A 17,587-nucleotide genomic window follows, 5' to 3' on the forward strand; every position below is an offset into this window, starting at 1 on the left:
GCTCAGAACTAGTTAAAGGCTCAATACTGTACAATGCCAAAAAAATGTACAATCATCTGCCTTTGAATATCAAGTCGCTTTCATTCTTTCCCGCATTTCGCAAAGCTCTGAAATCATACTTACTGGAGAGAGCCCTATATGCGGTAAACGACTTTTTTGTTGATGTTTAATCATGAACAATTTTGAATTTTAAAATTTTGATCATCTCACACACTGGTTAAATGTCTAGTATTTAATATTTAGTATTTTATAACTCTTACATGACTATATCCATTTACAATTTTCCTATTGTAAAATTTTATTGATAAGCTTTTTTTTGTATCCTGCACTGTCAATGTTTTATTTGTAATTTTAATAACGTAAATTTTTTTGAATTGATTTGTATTGTATGATATTTTTTATTATTTGTATATTGTTTGTGCTTTTGTTTGTTTTGTAAATGCTTTTTCGATGAAGCTATTTTGGCTTTTTGGACAATAAAGCGTTATTTCATTTTTTTTTCTCAGCAATTGCTGGTTGCACTGGCTTCTGGAGCAGGAATTCACCTTATCCCATAGTCAGAAATTTACTTACTATTCTGCATGTGTGTAAAATTGCGCTTATCTGCATTGGTACGTAAAGGCCTGAGGATAGAGAGGCTTTATGCAAAAATTCCTTAAATCGTTTTGATATAACTCCCTCAAGCATTATGTTATTATTATTATTATTATCTCATCTAATCTGGGACAGCCTGTATATAGATAAAGTAAAAGTCCTATATTCTTGCTACAATTATTCAAATTTGAATGCGCACAAGCTTAATACAAGTGCAAATTAAGCAATAAAATCAAGGCAAACGAAAGGTATTTTCAAAATGAAAAAAAAATACAGAGCAACGGCTTATTAAAATGCGAGATTTCGACACGATAGAGACGGTGTTTTTAAAGGAAATGGCGCGCGATTTGAATATGGATGCTCTGACTAGTGACTGAAATGGAAAATAGGCAAAATACGGGATGAAAAAGGGAGGAAGCAGGGAAAAGAATAAAAAGGATTACCCCTTCGTTGGAAATTTAAATTTCGAGTTGCCTTCCGAGTCGCAATCCTCTCCTCTTTGAATTGTTTGTTTGATTTGGCGGTAAGTAAGATTTGCGAAATAGGTTTGGGAGAAATTATTCGCTTTGGAGAATTGTGTGGGAGTTGGCCTTTGTGCAAAGAAATGGAAATAACGGAGAAAGCCACGGTAAATATTTTTCTTTTAGTAAAATCTTTTAAAATTTTTTTTATTTGTGGCTTTGTTATACAGTAATGCAGGCTGGTCCGAACTGTATGTAAATTCGGCAGCATATTCTACAGATAAAAATAAAAAAAAAGTTCGTATAAATGTATGTCCTAAAATGCTTAGTTTCGGAGATACAGGGTGTAGAAGTTTAATTCTTATTTCGATTTTTTTCAAATAATTTCTGAAGTAACGTCAATATTTGGATGAAAATTGTTGTCTGGGAGTTTTTTGACATGAGAAATTTGATATAGATGTTAATATGACTCCTACTTGTAGAGAGCGTCTTCTAAATATTTTTTAACTGGTTTGAAAAGTAATAATCTTTCGTCCGTACCTGTATGAAACTACTGAATGAGAAAATATATATTTACGACGTTTTTTATGTAAAAAAGGTCTTCTAGTAAAAATCGTTTCAAGTAATAGTTTTCGAGATATTTGGAACCGAAATTACCAATATCTGTCATCATTTATATAAATTAAACATGTTGACTAAATATTTATTAGACTGAAATCATAAATTTGAAATGTTTTTGTACCAAAAGCACAAATTACTTATAACAGGTGCGAAAGAACACCGAATTACGCGTTCAGGTTTCTGTGACCTTCAGAAAGAATTCATAGACAATCCGCATCAATGTATAGTTTGGGTTATTATTTGTTTGGGTGAAAATAATCTCCACCAATATGTTATCGAGGCATACAAAAAGGTCCACAGACTTCGAGACATACGAAAAATCAAGTCCATTTAGCGTGTGTCGCAATTTTCACACCTTAAAAAATTAGTTTTTTATAGCTATAGCAACTGCAGCGACTATGAAAAAAGCTGTGTGATTTTCATAGAAAATAAGGGCACCTGTAATTCATTTGAGAATGTTATAAATCGCTAAAAGAGGTTTAAATCTCTTGGATTTCTATTAATATTAAATAAATTTTATTAAAAATTGAACTAAAATTGTTAGCATCATTAAAAACATTTCAAATTCAAAAATTGTATCAGTCAAATTCCCTTATTTAAGGTGAATATTAGAGTAAATATAAATACAGCTCATTCTAAGCTCTACTTATCTTTAAGAAAAATTTAAATCATTGTTGCAATTGGGCCTTAATGCCATTTCGAATGAACAATAGTATTAATAATGTACATTATAATAATAATAAATTTTATATCATAGTGTGTATTAAAACTACTAAAACACTTTTAAATTGATATTATATTAACAACTTTTGTTTTTTAATCCAAAAAAAAGTTACCAATTTTCTCAATCAAAATATTTGTGGTCCTGAAAAGGATCTTCGTTTTCCCATATTCGTCAAGGTAGGTAATGGGTAAACGGTAAAAAAACAGGAAAATGAAATTTAAAAAATTACAAAAATTGTTCAAAAGTGCCTCCCTCTTGCATTAAACCAAACAATCATAAAATCCCCTCCACACATTGGATAACATATCAGGGGTGACAGTGTCAAAGGCATTAAATATTTTTTGCCTTAACTGCTCCAAGTTTTGAATTTCTTCATGGCCGTAAATTTTAGATTTTATGTACCTCCATAAAAAGAAATCATTCACCGAGAAGTCAGGTGAAATTAAACGTCAGTCTAAACAAAACTGCCATTTTTTAAAACTTGTCAAAATTTGGACACACGCTAGTAATATTATCGTTTTTAGCAAAACGATAATATTACTAGCCCATTTGTATGCAAAAAGAAAACTAGTTAAATCTTTATAAAAGAGTATACCATTAATTAAATATAACACCATTATTTCCGCCCATATACTAATTAATTACATACTTAATTGTGTTCGTTAATAAATTATTATAAATAAATGTGGATTTGAGTCAGAAATATATAATAATAAGTTATCAAATTAAAGTCTCTGTTGTTATAAATAAGCATTTATTAAAAATGAAATATCATTTTTAAGGTGTTACTTTTATCACACTGTCTAATGCCCATACAAAATTCAGTTTTTTAGTATTTGGAGCAATTATTATTAATCAACGCAAACAGTCAGTTAATGTAGTTTGAATACTGGAATCATATTAATTGGTCCTCTTTAACAAATATTTAAACAGTTTTTTTTATTTTTTAATGAAATATATCTATATAGTATAGACACTCTGTATAAAGACATTTTTAGACACTCTGTATAAGGTAGTATTATTTTTATTATTGCAACACAATAACTGATCAGTAAATAAACTTCAGTAAATATTTAGTATTAAAAACTTTGATACCCTTGGAGAAATTAAGCCTTAAAATTTTTACTGCAATTTCACAAAATTGAAAATATTTCAAAAACGGTAAGGTTTAAAGTATAATAAACCTTAATCAAATTTACCTTTATTTTAATGTAGAAACTAAAAATGTAATAATATACAGGGTGTTCCATTTAAAAAATACAACTTTGATATTTTTTACTTATTTGGGACACTCTGTATCTTGTAAAATTATTTTTAAATTGTACCTCTAATAGTCCTTCATCGAACCCAAAACTTACAATTTGTAAAAATCTCATCGTTTAGCTACAATACTCCGTGTCGTATGTGGTGAACAACCCTGTATAGAAAATTCCAAAGAAAATAAGAAAAAAGTGTCATGTAATATTTTGGATAACATTTCTAGCAATGATTGGTCTACAACAAGTTCAAGCACTCAGGGAATAAATATACTTTCTAAAAATTCAACTCACCTGTCATCGTCTGGAATTAATTTAACCCATTGTACTGATATTATAATTAATGTTTACAATAAATAAACGTATTTAGGTACCTTTTTTTGCTTGTTTCTTATTTTAAAATTTGCGTTTTATTATGAATTCATAATAGCACTAGTGTATTATGAAAGCCATAATGACATCCAAATGACAATGTTAAATGTGTCATAATGACATTGTCGTAGATTAAAAAAATAAAAAGTTCCCAAATTTATCATTTCAGTTAAATAACTATTTACTCAATATGTTTGTTTTTTTCAACGGTAAAACTCAACTCTTTCAACGGTAAAATACAAGAGAAAAATCATTGGGTGGTTTTGATAAAAATTTACTGCGGAAAATGCCATATGAAATTCAAAACAGCAATATCTGCGAAACCGTTAAAAAAATTTGGAATACTCTATATACAAAAAATGTTCATTTTTTAATTCTCCATCTACTACCATTTAAAAAAAAACGAAAAAAAAATATTTCATATTTTAGAAAGTTTGGCGCAGAATTTCGAACATCCTGTATGATTTACGGTTACCACATTTATAGCAAAGTAAATACAGACCATCTAAAGTAAATACATAATATAGTTTTGATTTCAAGACAGTTCTTGTATTTTCAATATTTTTTTTAACAAAGGCTGAAAAATATTTTATTTTTGTTTATTTATTAATATCTCTAACACTATCGAAATATATTTATTCATATCTTAGAATTATGTAAAGTGATTTGAAAAGAATCCAAAAATGCAATACTATACAGGGTGTTTCATTTAAAAAAATCATCACACTCACTTTCTTGAGCCATCCTATAGAAGTTCAAATATTTACTTCAGAAAAATATTTCCTAAAATACATCATACGAGCCCTAACAACTATATGTTGGGACAAGGTCATATTTTGGAATTATTGTCCTGGTTTTTCAAAATGACTGAAAAATATATGTTTATTTTTTTAAATATAAACATAGCCATATTATATCCTAAACAACTTGACAATATTTTTATGAATTTGTAAATCAATCCATATTTACAGTAGTGGATTTTGTTCATAAAAGGACAAATTTGCTGACAACTAAATGTTGGGACAAGTATTTTTAAAGTAAATTTCTGATAATTTAAGTATGCCAAAAACCACGGTCTTTAATATAATAAAAAAAATACGCCAGAATAGAATCTGCCAATGTAGACGTTAGAGGTAAAAGTTCTGGAAGGCCAAAAGTTGTATCTCAGAGAGATTTACAAAATTTAGTAAAAATTTGCGCAAGTCTGCGAGAAGAAGTACTCTTCGCGAAGTTAACAGTTAAATGGAATACTGTAACTGGTTTAAATATATCAAGAGAATGTTGCCGAAAATATATCCATAAATGCGGTCTGGGGTTTTACAAGGTAAACTTTATTTTGTGTGGATAATCAATTACCTAAAGATTATTCAGACAAATTCTTATTTAGGCCAAAGAAAAACCGCTACTGACAGAAATTCAAAAGAAAAATCGCTACAATTGGGCAAAATCTAAATTATCGTGGACACAAAATGATTGGAATAAGGTCATATTTAGCGATGAGTCTAAATTTGATGTTTGCGTTGGAGATCATCGAAAACGAATAATACGAAATAAAGCAGAAGCCTTTCATAAAGATTGCTTAAAGAGGGTTGTTAAATTTCCTAAGGGGATTATGGTTTCGGGTTGCATGTCAAGAGGTTTGGGCAAATTAAATTTTATAGATAGCACTGTTAACGCCCAAAAATATCAACATATACTTGAGACCTCACTTTTGCCTAGTGCTCAAGAATTGTTTCCAAACGATGACTATATCTTCCAACAAGATGGAGCATCGTGCCATTTAGCAAGATCAACTAAAAATTGGTTCGGTAATAATAATATAAAAGTTCTATCCCATCCTTCAAGTAGTCCGGACCTCAATGTTATAGAAACTGTGTGGCATAAAATGAAGCAATATTTAAGAAACCACCCTCAACGAACAATTTTTGATTTGCGGACAAAATTGCAGGAAATTGGGGATAATTTTTCTCCTCAAATGTGCCAATCTTTGGAAAATATAATGCCATTAAGAGTTCAGGCAGTTGTTAAGGCGAAAGGTGATGTAACTCCGTATTAAACAAATTTCTTGTTGTGCTGTCCCAATATATAGTTGTCAGCAAATTTGGCTTGATTTTGGCAAAATAAGCTATTATCTAAAGTGATTTGTTTGCAAAGTTATAAAAATATAGTAAAATTGTCTAGATCATATTGTAATGTTTGAATTTAGAATAATAAACAAAATAAATTGAGTCGTTTTAACAAATTACTATTTTTATTGCAAAAAAAGACCTTGTCCCAACATATGTATAGTTGTTAGGGCTCGTAGAACATACTTAGGTTAGCACTTAAACAAAATTTCCAAGTTCTTTATTCTAGGAGCTACAGATGCCCGACGCACTATTGCCGTACCCTGTATATCTAGGGTATTTATGTATAGAGTTCATTTAACATACTTGTCAATAATGTCTATCACCTACAAAAACACGGTTATAAAAATAGTTTGACATTTTACCACTCATCTGACAGTACAAATTTCTGTAAATCTTATTCCATACTCTTATCACAAAAATTTCAGTTTAAAAATCATAATGAGCATAACGTTAACACTGCATTTCATCAGCACCATGTGCAGGGAAGTAATTTCCCAGCACGATATCACCCTGAATTTCCCGACATTTCCCATCTATCACAAGTTAGTGGACGATATGTACGATACGTGGCCATCGTTTCCCGAGGAAAACCTTTGTATTTATTGGCGATATTCAGCCGGAAAATTTCTGGAAATTGTCGATTATTTGTCCTTTTTCACGTTTCTCAATTTGATGGTCGAACCAAAATTGTACGTGGTGGTAAAAGACTGCGATAAAGTCTATACCTACATGCAAGAATTCTTTGAGATGCTCGATTTGATCGAGCTAAAACAGGAAAAAGAAACACAAAGAAACAAATATGACTTGAAATCAGAAGGTAAGAAGATAATATACAGTTCATGCCAAATAAACTTTTATTCACGTGATTAAGCTTGACCGGCACACCGTTGCCCACTCTGATATACAGGGTGTCCCACTTAAGATGGATACAAGTCAATATCTTGGTTGTTTGTTGAGCGATCTTTTTCATTTTTGGCAGGAGGCTGTATGGCTATAAGATGAACATTTTGCCCAGGGTAAGAAATGCGATACCTCATAGACGTACGTTTTAATGGGGTTTGATATTTTTCGACTCAAGAGTAAACTACCCTTAGGACAGTATTTGTTTTAAATCTGATAAATTATATTGAATCCTCCTTACTTAAGATACTTAAGTTCTAATTTTGATAAATAATGATACAGGGTACGTCATTAAAATAAGACAGTTAACTATAACAGCGACTTTTATTTCACAGATAGTGATCAGTGGCGGCTCGTGGTTATTATTGTAGGGAGGTCAATATCTAAAAATATTGCGTCAATTTTTTTTAAGACGCGACCATATTTAACTGGTTTCTTACAAGGTGCTTGTACGTTTAGTTAAAGGAAAATAAATCTAAAAATAAATACAAATTATGTTAAAATCAAACCTACCCTTACATTTTTAAACAGATGGTCTAGTGTTATTTCACTAAAAGTCCAGTCAATGTTCTTTACACAAATTTTCCACGGTAGGATTTAAAATACACATAAAAATAATAATGTCACAAAAATATAAATACATATATACACATACACATTTCTAAAAGTTTTATTTCACATTTTTTTTTTATATTTTAAGTCAATGCGACGTTCTTTCTCTAAACGTTTTTCGAAATTTAAGCAATTGTTTTCTTTTAACAACACGATTTTACAAACTAAACACCTTATGTTGTCTATTTGAAAATATCTATTCCAGAATCAGTCAACAAAAAGAGTTCATAATTTATCCAGGACCAGAAAATTATGAATTATTACCTACCCAAATTACGCGCGGTATCTCAAAACCCTCCGCTACGACAAAGTTACGGCAACTTAAACTAAATTTTTTTGGCTGTACTTAAACTGCCGTTAAACGGTAGCTTACTAAAATGCCGTTAATAGGTATGACATCGTTGATGTGACGCACTTGACGGCTTTATGAAATATAGGAATTTTATAAGGACTAACCAACGCTATCCGCCCCTCCAAATAACCAACTTAACCAACGCAACTAACCTCGACACTGATAAAAATTATAAAAAACAAATATAAATTAGTAAAAATCAACCAACCCCACCAAATAACCAACTAACCAATGAATTAACACCCTCCAAATTACCACGCTAACCAATCCGCCAAATAACTAAACCAATCCAACCAAAAAGAGTGAAACTAATGCAATAAGATAAGCAAAAAAAAATATAAAAAAGTTTTGGTCGGCGTGAGATTTGAACCACGGACCATTCGCTTACGAAGCGATAGCCTCAGCCACTGACCCACAGGTGCTCTTGCAAAAGGCTTAAGGTTAGGCATTACTTTCCGCCGACATGAACGACGTTACAATATCTATTAACGGCATTTTAGTAGGCTACCGTTTAACGGCTGTTTAAGTACATCGATTTTTTTTTTCGATATTAAAAATTTAAATATTGATTTATATTGACTAAACCAAACATTATACGCGATATTTCTTAATCAACTATATTGATTCTCAGCTAATAAACAGTATTACAAATTACAATAATAACACGCTAGTTTCTAGCTACGCAACAGAAGCCTCGTTACACGTATAAAATCGTAGGTATCAAAAGGAGACAGGCTTTTAAAGCCTGTCTCCAAATCAGATATTTTGATGCGGTAGTTTCGCTACTACATAATAGAGGGCGATAAATTTAAAAGAAAACAGTTTTCTACAAATGAAATTTAAAAGAATTTTATGCAGTGTTGCCATTGTGTAATTCATATTGTAATACTTCCTTATAAAGCCTACCTTCAAATTTGCTACATCATTTAAACATATTAAAATAAATCAGAGCTCTTTTTTCAAACGTTTAGGTATTTAATTTAGCCGAGTTAAATCTTACGAGCTGAATTACAATCACTTTGTGACGTTTGATTGTAACTGAATTTCCTGGCGTTCGATTGGACTTATACTTGGTATAGTAAGTATCTTCGGTGACATTGTAATATGATGGTGCTGTGTACATATAAAGTGGTACCTTAATATAGTACCATATTACGATACCACTTCCTGACGTTCGATTGGGCTCATATTTGATTTTTTTTATTCATATTGCGTATTTTTGATGACATTGCAATATTATGGTACCATGAAGCATATCAAGAGGTACCATAATGTAGTACCATATTACGATACTATTTCCTGGCGTTCGATTGGGCTTAAACTTGGTATACTACGTATCTTCGATGACATTGTAATATGCTGGTATTATGATGCATATAAAGTGGTATACCTAATAGTACCATACTACGATACCATTGCCTGGCGTTAGATTGTGCTTAAATTTGGTATACTACGGATCTTCGATGACATTGCAATATTATGAAGCATATCGAGTGGTACCACAATATAGTACAATATTATGATCATTTCCTGGAGTTCGATTGGGCCAAAATTTGGTATACTTGTGTTTCTTTATAAAGATTTGTTAATTAATAATTTTAATTTATTTTACGAATTTTAATTTATTGTACGATATCGTGACAGCAACTTTTATGCCGAACTAATATATTATTAATTGTACCTATGTCACTTTTTAAAATCTACCTAGGTATATAAATAATGTGGTAAACAGAAGAAATTTGTTATTATAGTATTTTTTTAGTCAATTAAGATTTTTTATACTGCATTTTAATAAATTAATTTCCATTATTACAAAAGGTATTTACACACATTACTAACGTTTCAGCATTAATATATATCACTATCAATCGCCCTGTATATTAATTAATTTTAAAGGTAATTAAAGTTATTTTCTTAGTTAACATAATAAAGTAGTGTATATATATTAAAAATGTATTTTGTGAGCATATGTTTTCTAATAATATACTTAAACTTAAAACTATTTTAAAAGCCAAACGAATAATTAATATAAGTGTATCTAACAAGAAACGAAGAATAAAAAGGAATTATTATACACCAGAAAAAGAATGGGATGCCAATTAAAGTCTTTTTGAATCTGGCAACTGTGCATATTTAGCCGAGCTTCAAGACCGTCGACGTGCCGTCGATCCAAAACCGAAAATTGAAAATTTCCAATTATATTCTGATTATGATATTGCCGCGCCATCTAGTATTTTATTTGTGCAATTTTAGCTCTTTCATTTCGAGTATTTTTCTGTTGCGTAACTAGATATTCTGTGCTTTTATGAACGACGCAGTCAATGGCCAATATAAACTATATCTATCGCACCTTAACCCATTATATTTTCTATACGTAGTATACCGTACCTTGTTGGCGTCACGAGCCGCGGCACAGTTTAATACGTGTAAAACATAACAGGAACGAAGGACAAAATGAAATTTTGACCGGCAAGAGAGACAATGGGTAAAATAAAACGGTTTCAAGCGAAAATTGGACAAATTGGGAATAGTTTCGAATATTTTAGGATGTGAAATAAAGTGATTTACAAAAAGTAATATAATAATTTAAATAGGTTTTTCTAATTTTCTCCTGATTTTTTTTTGGGGGGGGGGGGGCATTGACTATTTGACCTCAAGGTTAAGCCGCCACTGATAGTTATTATTTCCTCATCTCTAGATAATAAAGAACTGTAGATAGATCTTGTTTTCCATTTAGAGTCACAGGATACAGTTATTAATTCATAAAACTTATAAAAAATGAACTTTTAAGAAAAAAAAACTAATTTTCCTTTTATTAAAACATTTTTATTTTCTTTTCCCCTCATTATTCTAGTACTTATACGATTGTATTGTGCTTTGTACGCTAGCCTAGCAAAATTATTCCATATAAAGAGGTATAAAACCGTGCAAATTACCGTCTTTATTTTTGTTTCGCTCTTTATTCTATATAAACTTTAGCGCTTTCCCGTTTGCTTTTCTACTTTATTTTATAGTTTAAAGTGCTTAATGTAGCGGAGATCAAACTTTTTTTTTAATAAATGAGTCAGACTTGTTCATTTACTCTTGTTAATTATTCAAGAATAATGAAATTAATTCTCCTAAAATTAACGTTTATGTTTTAAAAATAACCTTAATCTGCGATAATGTCATTATGACACATTTAACATCGCTATTTGGACGTCATTATGGTTTTCATAATAGCACTAGTGCTAAATTATGAATTCATAATAACATGCAAATTTTAAAATAAGAAACAAGCAAAAAAAGGTACCTAAATACGTTTATTTATTGTAAACATTAATTATAATATCAGTACAATTAGTTAAATTAATTCCAGACGATGACAGGTGAGTTGAATTTTTAGAAAGTAAATTTATTTCCTGAGTGCTTGAACTTGTTGAAGACCCATCATTGCCAGAAATGTTACCCAAAATATTACATGACACTTTTTTCTTATTTTCTTTGGAATTTTCTATATAGCTCTCTGCCACTGTGTTAGAGCGCCAACCACCATGTCTTTTAACAGTTAATAAATCCACTCCTGAATCTGCAAGCAACGACGCAGACGATCTACGGAAACAATGTCCAGTGTATTGTTGTGGATTTGGAAGACTTAGGAACAATGCTATTTTATACGGCATTTTCCCTAAAGTATTAATGCAACGGGTTGCTTAATACATTTTCCATTTCTGTACCCCACAAAAAATCGAGTATGATCTGTGTTGCTTGGCCGCATAGCTATATATCTTCGAGCCATTTCCATCATATTTATTCCCTTCCGTTATAAAAAAAATCTCGTGATATCTTTGTTTTCGTAAATGGAACAATGACATAAATGCATTGTTCTTCATCTTTACATTTTGCAGCTGCAGATTTGTCAACTCGATACGTCGGCAGGCTCCCGCAAGTCCCACTACCAACAAAACTTTTGTCAGGAAATAAGTTTTATCATCAGTTTCCAACAAAAAACGAGTTATGTCTTCTTTTCTTAAAATTCTCGATTTTTTTAGCGAAATCCTTCCGATTCACTTTTTAGAAATGCAGTTAAATGGATTACTAATATCTGTATTTTTCTTCACTGATATAACTGAACGTAGCATGGAATAACATACCCAAAGTGATGAAGCTTTCCTATGTTTTGAAAGATGTTCAAAATGTGCCAGGAGAATCTTTTCGTTACTACTATTCTTGATTCCTTTCCCTTTACACCAATCTTCAAGTTTTACATAGGCTTGCTCGTACGTCTTGATTTTTCGGGAAGTAGGGATTTGACAACGTTTTGCGCAATGCTTTCAATATCCGAAGGGACACTTTCAGAATCAGAATCATCTATAATAATATTATTTTTGATTTTTGCTAAAACTGAACGTTTAACACAAAATTGAACATCAATAATTGAGTTGTCAAAGTCAAAATGGAAACAATCAACAAGCACGATTACCACGGCCGGCGCACGGAGGGGTATTAGCATGAAAAAGGTGATCGAAATTCGAAAAAGCAAATGTGTTTAAGATTTCCCAAAAAAGATAAATGATAAGTTAAATCATCTCTGCCATGAATGACGTTGCTATGGTTGTGTTTAGTTGCATTCATTTGTTTCAACGAAACGTCAAAGTTGTTACTTCTCACAGATAAGAGGTAAATGGCTAAATTTGATGTTTAAAATTATAAATTGTTGTTGTTCTTGTGCTCTTTTTACGTTTATATTATCGTTTTGATTGAAAATGGCTCAGCAAGCTGCAGGTATGTATTCTACAAAAACGTATTATTTATTTTGATATTCTCTATACTAACGATTTTTTTGCAACTAAAAGTTAGGCGTTCAGAAAATTTGATAAATTTGTGACATTTTTATTATTACTTAGAGATTTAGTTGCGCATTTCGAAGAATTCAGCATATTGTCTATATACGTTTTACTTAGTAAACATTGGGCTTTCATACAGTAAAATAAAATACTGCGACTTTATGATCGACCCTGCACACATAAATGTATTACTCGCCAATAGAAATTTAAAAACCATATAATTTTTGTATTTAACTTTTTGCGGTACCTTATATATATACCTAATAATCGACCGTTTCCATACATAAAAGCAATCCTGTATATCATTACTCTTGCTTTGGCTTCTTAAATATACAGGAAAATTTAAAAGAAAATGCACTATATTCTCAACATCTTTGTTTCGCGAAAAACACTCATAGACGTGTTCCTGGGGTCGAAATTTACCAATCCTACAAATATTTCCACTTATTTACGACTCACCCTGTATAAGCAAATAATATCTCAATTTCATCCCAATTGACACTCTGTACAGTGTGTCACAAATTTTATTGAGAACTCCGAAACCATTTTGCAAATTTTGCAACTTCATCCTCATTAAATGATAGTTTGAAAATTATTCCGATTTCTTCCGAAGATATTCGAAAAAAAAACGAAATATTGTTAAATCGTTGTTATTTTATACTGGTTTTATTGTTTTTAGCTGACGAGATTCAGGAGAAAATCGACCAATGCCAACAGTCTTTGGAGCTTAACTTCAACTTGGAAGAAGTTGACATTCAGCATGATGATATTCTTCGCTTCGCCCTGAGAAAGATGCCTATCGAACGGTGCTACACCAGAGATGTGTGTTCTGGCTATAGCTTACTGGACTGTCTTAGAAAAGGTAAGAATATACAGGGCGATACCTTTCTTTTGCTGGCAGAAACATCCCAAGTAGCATCTATCTGACTTCGAACTAAATCTGACCTGAAGCGACGTCAGACTTTGTGCAAATTTAGGTCGGGTGCTCGTGATACGACCTGTGACGTCTCTTTTAATAGGAAAGCGACGTCGTTGGATCCGAGTCGGTAAATCCAACGATCTGTCGACGTACAATATAACAACGTACCATTTTTATTAATTTCCCAACGTCGTTCCTACGTTGGCTTGCACGACGGACATATACTTGAACTAGCCCGACGTCTACCCGTTGTCCGAATAGGATACGTCTCACTGATAATCCCTAAAGTAACGTCCAATTATATTTTGTTGTGTTTTATGTTCATATTTATAATCTAATTTACGTATCTCTATTTACGTCCGTAAATACAACCCATTAAGTAGCATTTGTGACCTAATGAACATCATGAACATAACCTAATAAAAAGTTTTTGTAAACAAACTTAATTTTTTTATTATGCCTAAAAAACACTAAAAAGGCATTTAGACATTCATCTACATTTTACAGAAAGAGGTCGAGGCTTTTGCAAAATAATAATAGTAGTAGTGATGTCTTGCCTCCACCCGTAAATGCTTTTTATCCGGAAGAGATGCTGCATTACACTGGTGCATCTTAATTTCATTTTTTAGCTTAGGAAACCAGCAGACCCCATCCTCCTCCGACACGTGAGGTTAGGCTTAAAAAAGTGGCTGCCCATTTTTTTAAGGAGAAAACAAAAACTAAAATATAGTTGCACAAATCCACAAATCACTGATACGCAAAGTGGGGTTACGTGGCGTACGTTGGAATTATATACGTCATAATACGATTGTCGGTCGTCCGGTTTAATGACTTCGGTCGTGTGAGACGACTAATGTTGGAGACCCGGTCGGAATTGGTATATTGGTAGTTCATATTAAGTCGGACACAGAAATCCGCCATTCTTAACACGTATCCGATTGACAGCCATTTTAAAATCGTTTTTTGTTTTTAAAATTCATATTCACATTTCGATTTCTAGTAGAATAATATTGATAAGGTTGAGTTTGGGGGGAACTACAGTACAGTTTTATGATTAAACCAGCTAGAAAATTAAAAAAAATATTTTGCGAGTTACTTTTTTATAGATATTTTTATTTCATAAATCTACCTAATTTTGAAGGCGCTCGTTGTTTTCGGCAGTATTTTAATCAGATATATCAAGAAAGTGACTTCCGTTGACAAAAGTGATGTCTGGATTAATGATTCAGAATTGTTATAATATGAAATTAGATAGGCACTTATAGCTATATTCGAGGACTGATTATGAATCCATTTGTAATTAGGTAGTTTGGTTAGGTTTTTATGTATTCTTGGTAGCGAATATGAAACCAAACGTAACGTAAGTGCTTAGCGACGAATTTTAAGTGACTAAAATCCAACGTAATATGACGTTGGTAATTGGTAGAATTACATTCCTTATTAGGTCAGATACCGACGTCGAGGCGACCCGAATCTGTATTCCCCATTTAGGTGCAAATAAGGGTCGTCAGGCGATCGAACCGACGTTGGTACCCGACGTCGGGTTTATTGAACGCGACGTATACCCGACGTTAGATAACGTCCAAATGCTATTTGGGATTACATAGTGTTTTTCACGTAGAATTCAGTGGTATAACTAGAATTTTACTGGGAGCTGTCATTCTTGAAATATGATCTAACCCTATGTTTTTTTAAATGGGATAACCTGTATATTTTTTTTATTTTATCTGCTTTGTTGTGAGTTTGCTAAAAATATAATATAACTTATACCTACTTTTTATAAATAAGGTAAAAATAATTTGTTAACTTTTTACTTTAGGCGGCGCGGCGGCCTTAAATTGGGTAATCAAAACAATCGAATAATTAATTTGACATCAAATTTTGCTTATTGGCTATTCCACGCTAGTTCCTCTGCGTGAAATTATTGCACAAGTGCATTAAAAATATCAGTAACATAAGCCAAACCTGTAGAAATTTAGATATAAGGATTAAAAAACATACAGGGTGAGTTTTCTACGATGTTCTCTATGGGTATCTCGGAAACTACTGGAGATAGAGAGTCGGTTAAATAGGGAAAGAATTGCAGTTTTGTGGGGTCATAAATATGCGCCTTTCAGATTTTTGAAAAAGTTCATGGCTTACTAGATATTTCGAAAAAAACAAATTTTGGCTATTTTAAAAATTGTCCCTAATTCCATTATAATCTATTTTAGACAATAAGTTTTCAGATAAAAGTTGTAGATAATCACATCCCTAATGAGACTGTGTTCTCCGACTTTTTCTAAAGCCTGTCATTTTTGACATATGACACAAACATATGTTTTTTTAAATGGAAACCATAGTTGGCCATGACTTCATAAAAAGCGCCATTTTTTAAGCTTTTCAGCGATATAAGTTCATAAAAAGTAAATTGTAGTAGTAGAAACTGGATTTTTTGTACACTTACTTATAAACGACAAATTCTGCAAAACACACAAAAATGCGACACACTACATCTTCAAAAAGAAACGTTTTTTTTTCAAGTCAAACTGTTTCAAGATATACATTAATTAGCATTATCGTCTGTAATCCAATTAATGCGTTTCGTTCGTTCGTTCGTTCTAACGACATTATCAGGATAAATAGTTGTTCCCCGCCGGAGTGTTTAGCGTTGGGGATGTTAAGTAGTGGCGTTTCCGCCCGCTTGACACGGGTCCTAGGGGAGGGTGGGGTAGTCTGATCCGACAGGGGGTAGACGAAGATAAAAAGGGCCTGTTTTGTACTAGGAAGGGATTCGGTACTAATTAATTTACGAGGGCGTGTTGTAGTTAGTTTGTTGTACGATAAATAACAGGAATTTTCGAGGAAATCTATTAGGAATTTGGTTAACAAAAGTTTGAGATTATTCTGTTCCAAACTTTGAATAAAAAGATAAGGAAGGAGTATAATAATATCCGTTTATTGTATCGGAGAGGGAATTGACATCATGAACACCCGTTTTTTGACAGTTCTGTTTGACGTTTCAATTTGACACATTTGAATTTGAGAAAGCTAGAACTTTTTTACGTAAAACAGGTGCTCTTCGTTTAGTTCGAAAACGTGAACGGTTTTTAAGATATTTACGTTTAAAGATTACGATGCATCGATTTTAGTATATTAGTAAAATTAATTTAATATTAGTGTAAATTAATAGAATATTAGTGTAATTTTTTTTTAAATAAATGAATCTCCTGATTTTGCTAATGCTAAAATCGATGCATCAGAACCTTTAAACGCAAATATTTTTTTAGAAAACCGTTTACTGTTTCGAACTTAACGAAGAGCACCTTTTTACATCCTAAAAAATTTTTATTTATTGAAATTACGGTATCTATAAGGATAAAAGAAGTACCACCGGTAGTACTCTCTACCTTAATGGAAAGTACCCTTTCAGGGCTGTTACAGAATTTTTTTCGGGAAGCATTTTAGGGCATATGCGTATAGAAACTTTTTGTTATATTTCTATCTATAGAATCACCTACAAAAGTTAGATACAGTATTTTTTGACACCTTGTACATATATTTGTATTTATATTTCTTTAATGTATATGTTTAGTATATTTTTTCTACTGGTCTATAATAATTGAAGAAATGCGTCTCATACAATACAAAATTATGATTTTCTTTTGTATTGAAGAAATGACTATATTTCTAGTGTTTTCCTCTATGAAACTATATATGTATATAAAAAATGCAAACTTTTCAAGCGATTTTATGTTTTTCCTTTGTTTCGCTATGAGCGTCGATCCGAAATCCCTTCAACAGGTTATTTTAAGAGACGGCTTAAAGATCGTACGGATCTA

The 17,587-nt window shown here is 31.6% G+C and overlaps 1 protein-coding gene across 1 annotated transcript in view; it reads left to right on the plus strand.

Moving 5' to 3' along the window:
* Positions 1 to 6,509: 6,509 nt before the first annotated feature.
* LOC115886130 overlaps positions 6,510 to 17,587 on the plus strand; it is a 143,949-nt gene continuing 132,871 nt past the window's right edge. The window contains exons 1-2 of the mRNA XM_030905203.1: positions 6,510 to 6,974; positions 13,527 to 13,709. Of these exons, the coding sequence (XP_030761063.1) occupies positions 6,596 to 6,974; positions 13,527 to 13,709 (562 nt within the window). The 5' untranslated portion in view covers positions 6,510 to 6,595. The remainder of the gene's footprint in view (positions 6,975 to 13,526; positions 13,710 to 17,587) is intronic.

This window comes from Sitophilus oryzae, unplaced genomic scaffold, assembly GCF_002938485.1.
Source record: "Sitophilus oryzae breed Bouriz unplaced genomic scaffold, Soryzae_2.0 scaffold_469_pilon_pilon, whole genome shotgun sequence".
In the NCBI taxonomy this organism is placed as follows: Eukaryota; Metazoa; Arthropoda; class Insecta; order Coleoptera; family Curculionidae; genus Sitophilus; species Sitophilus oryzae.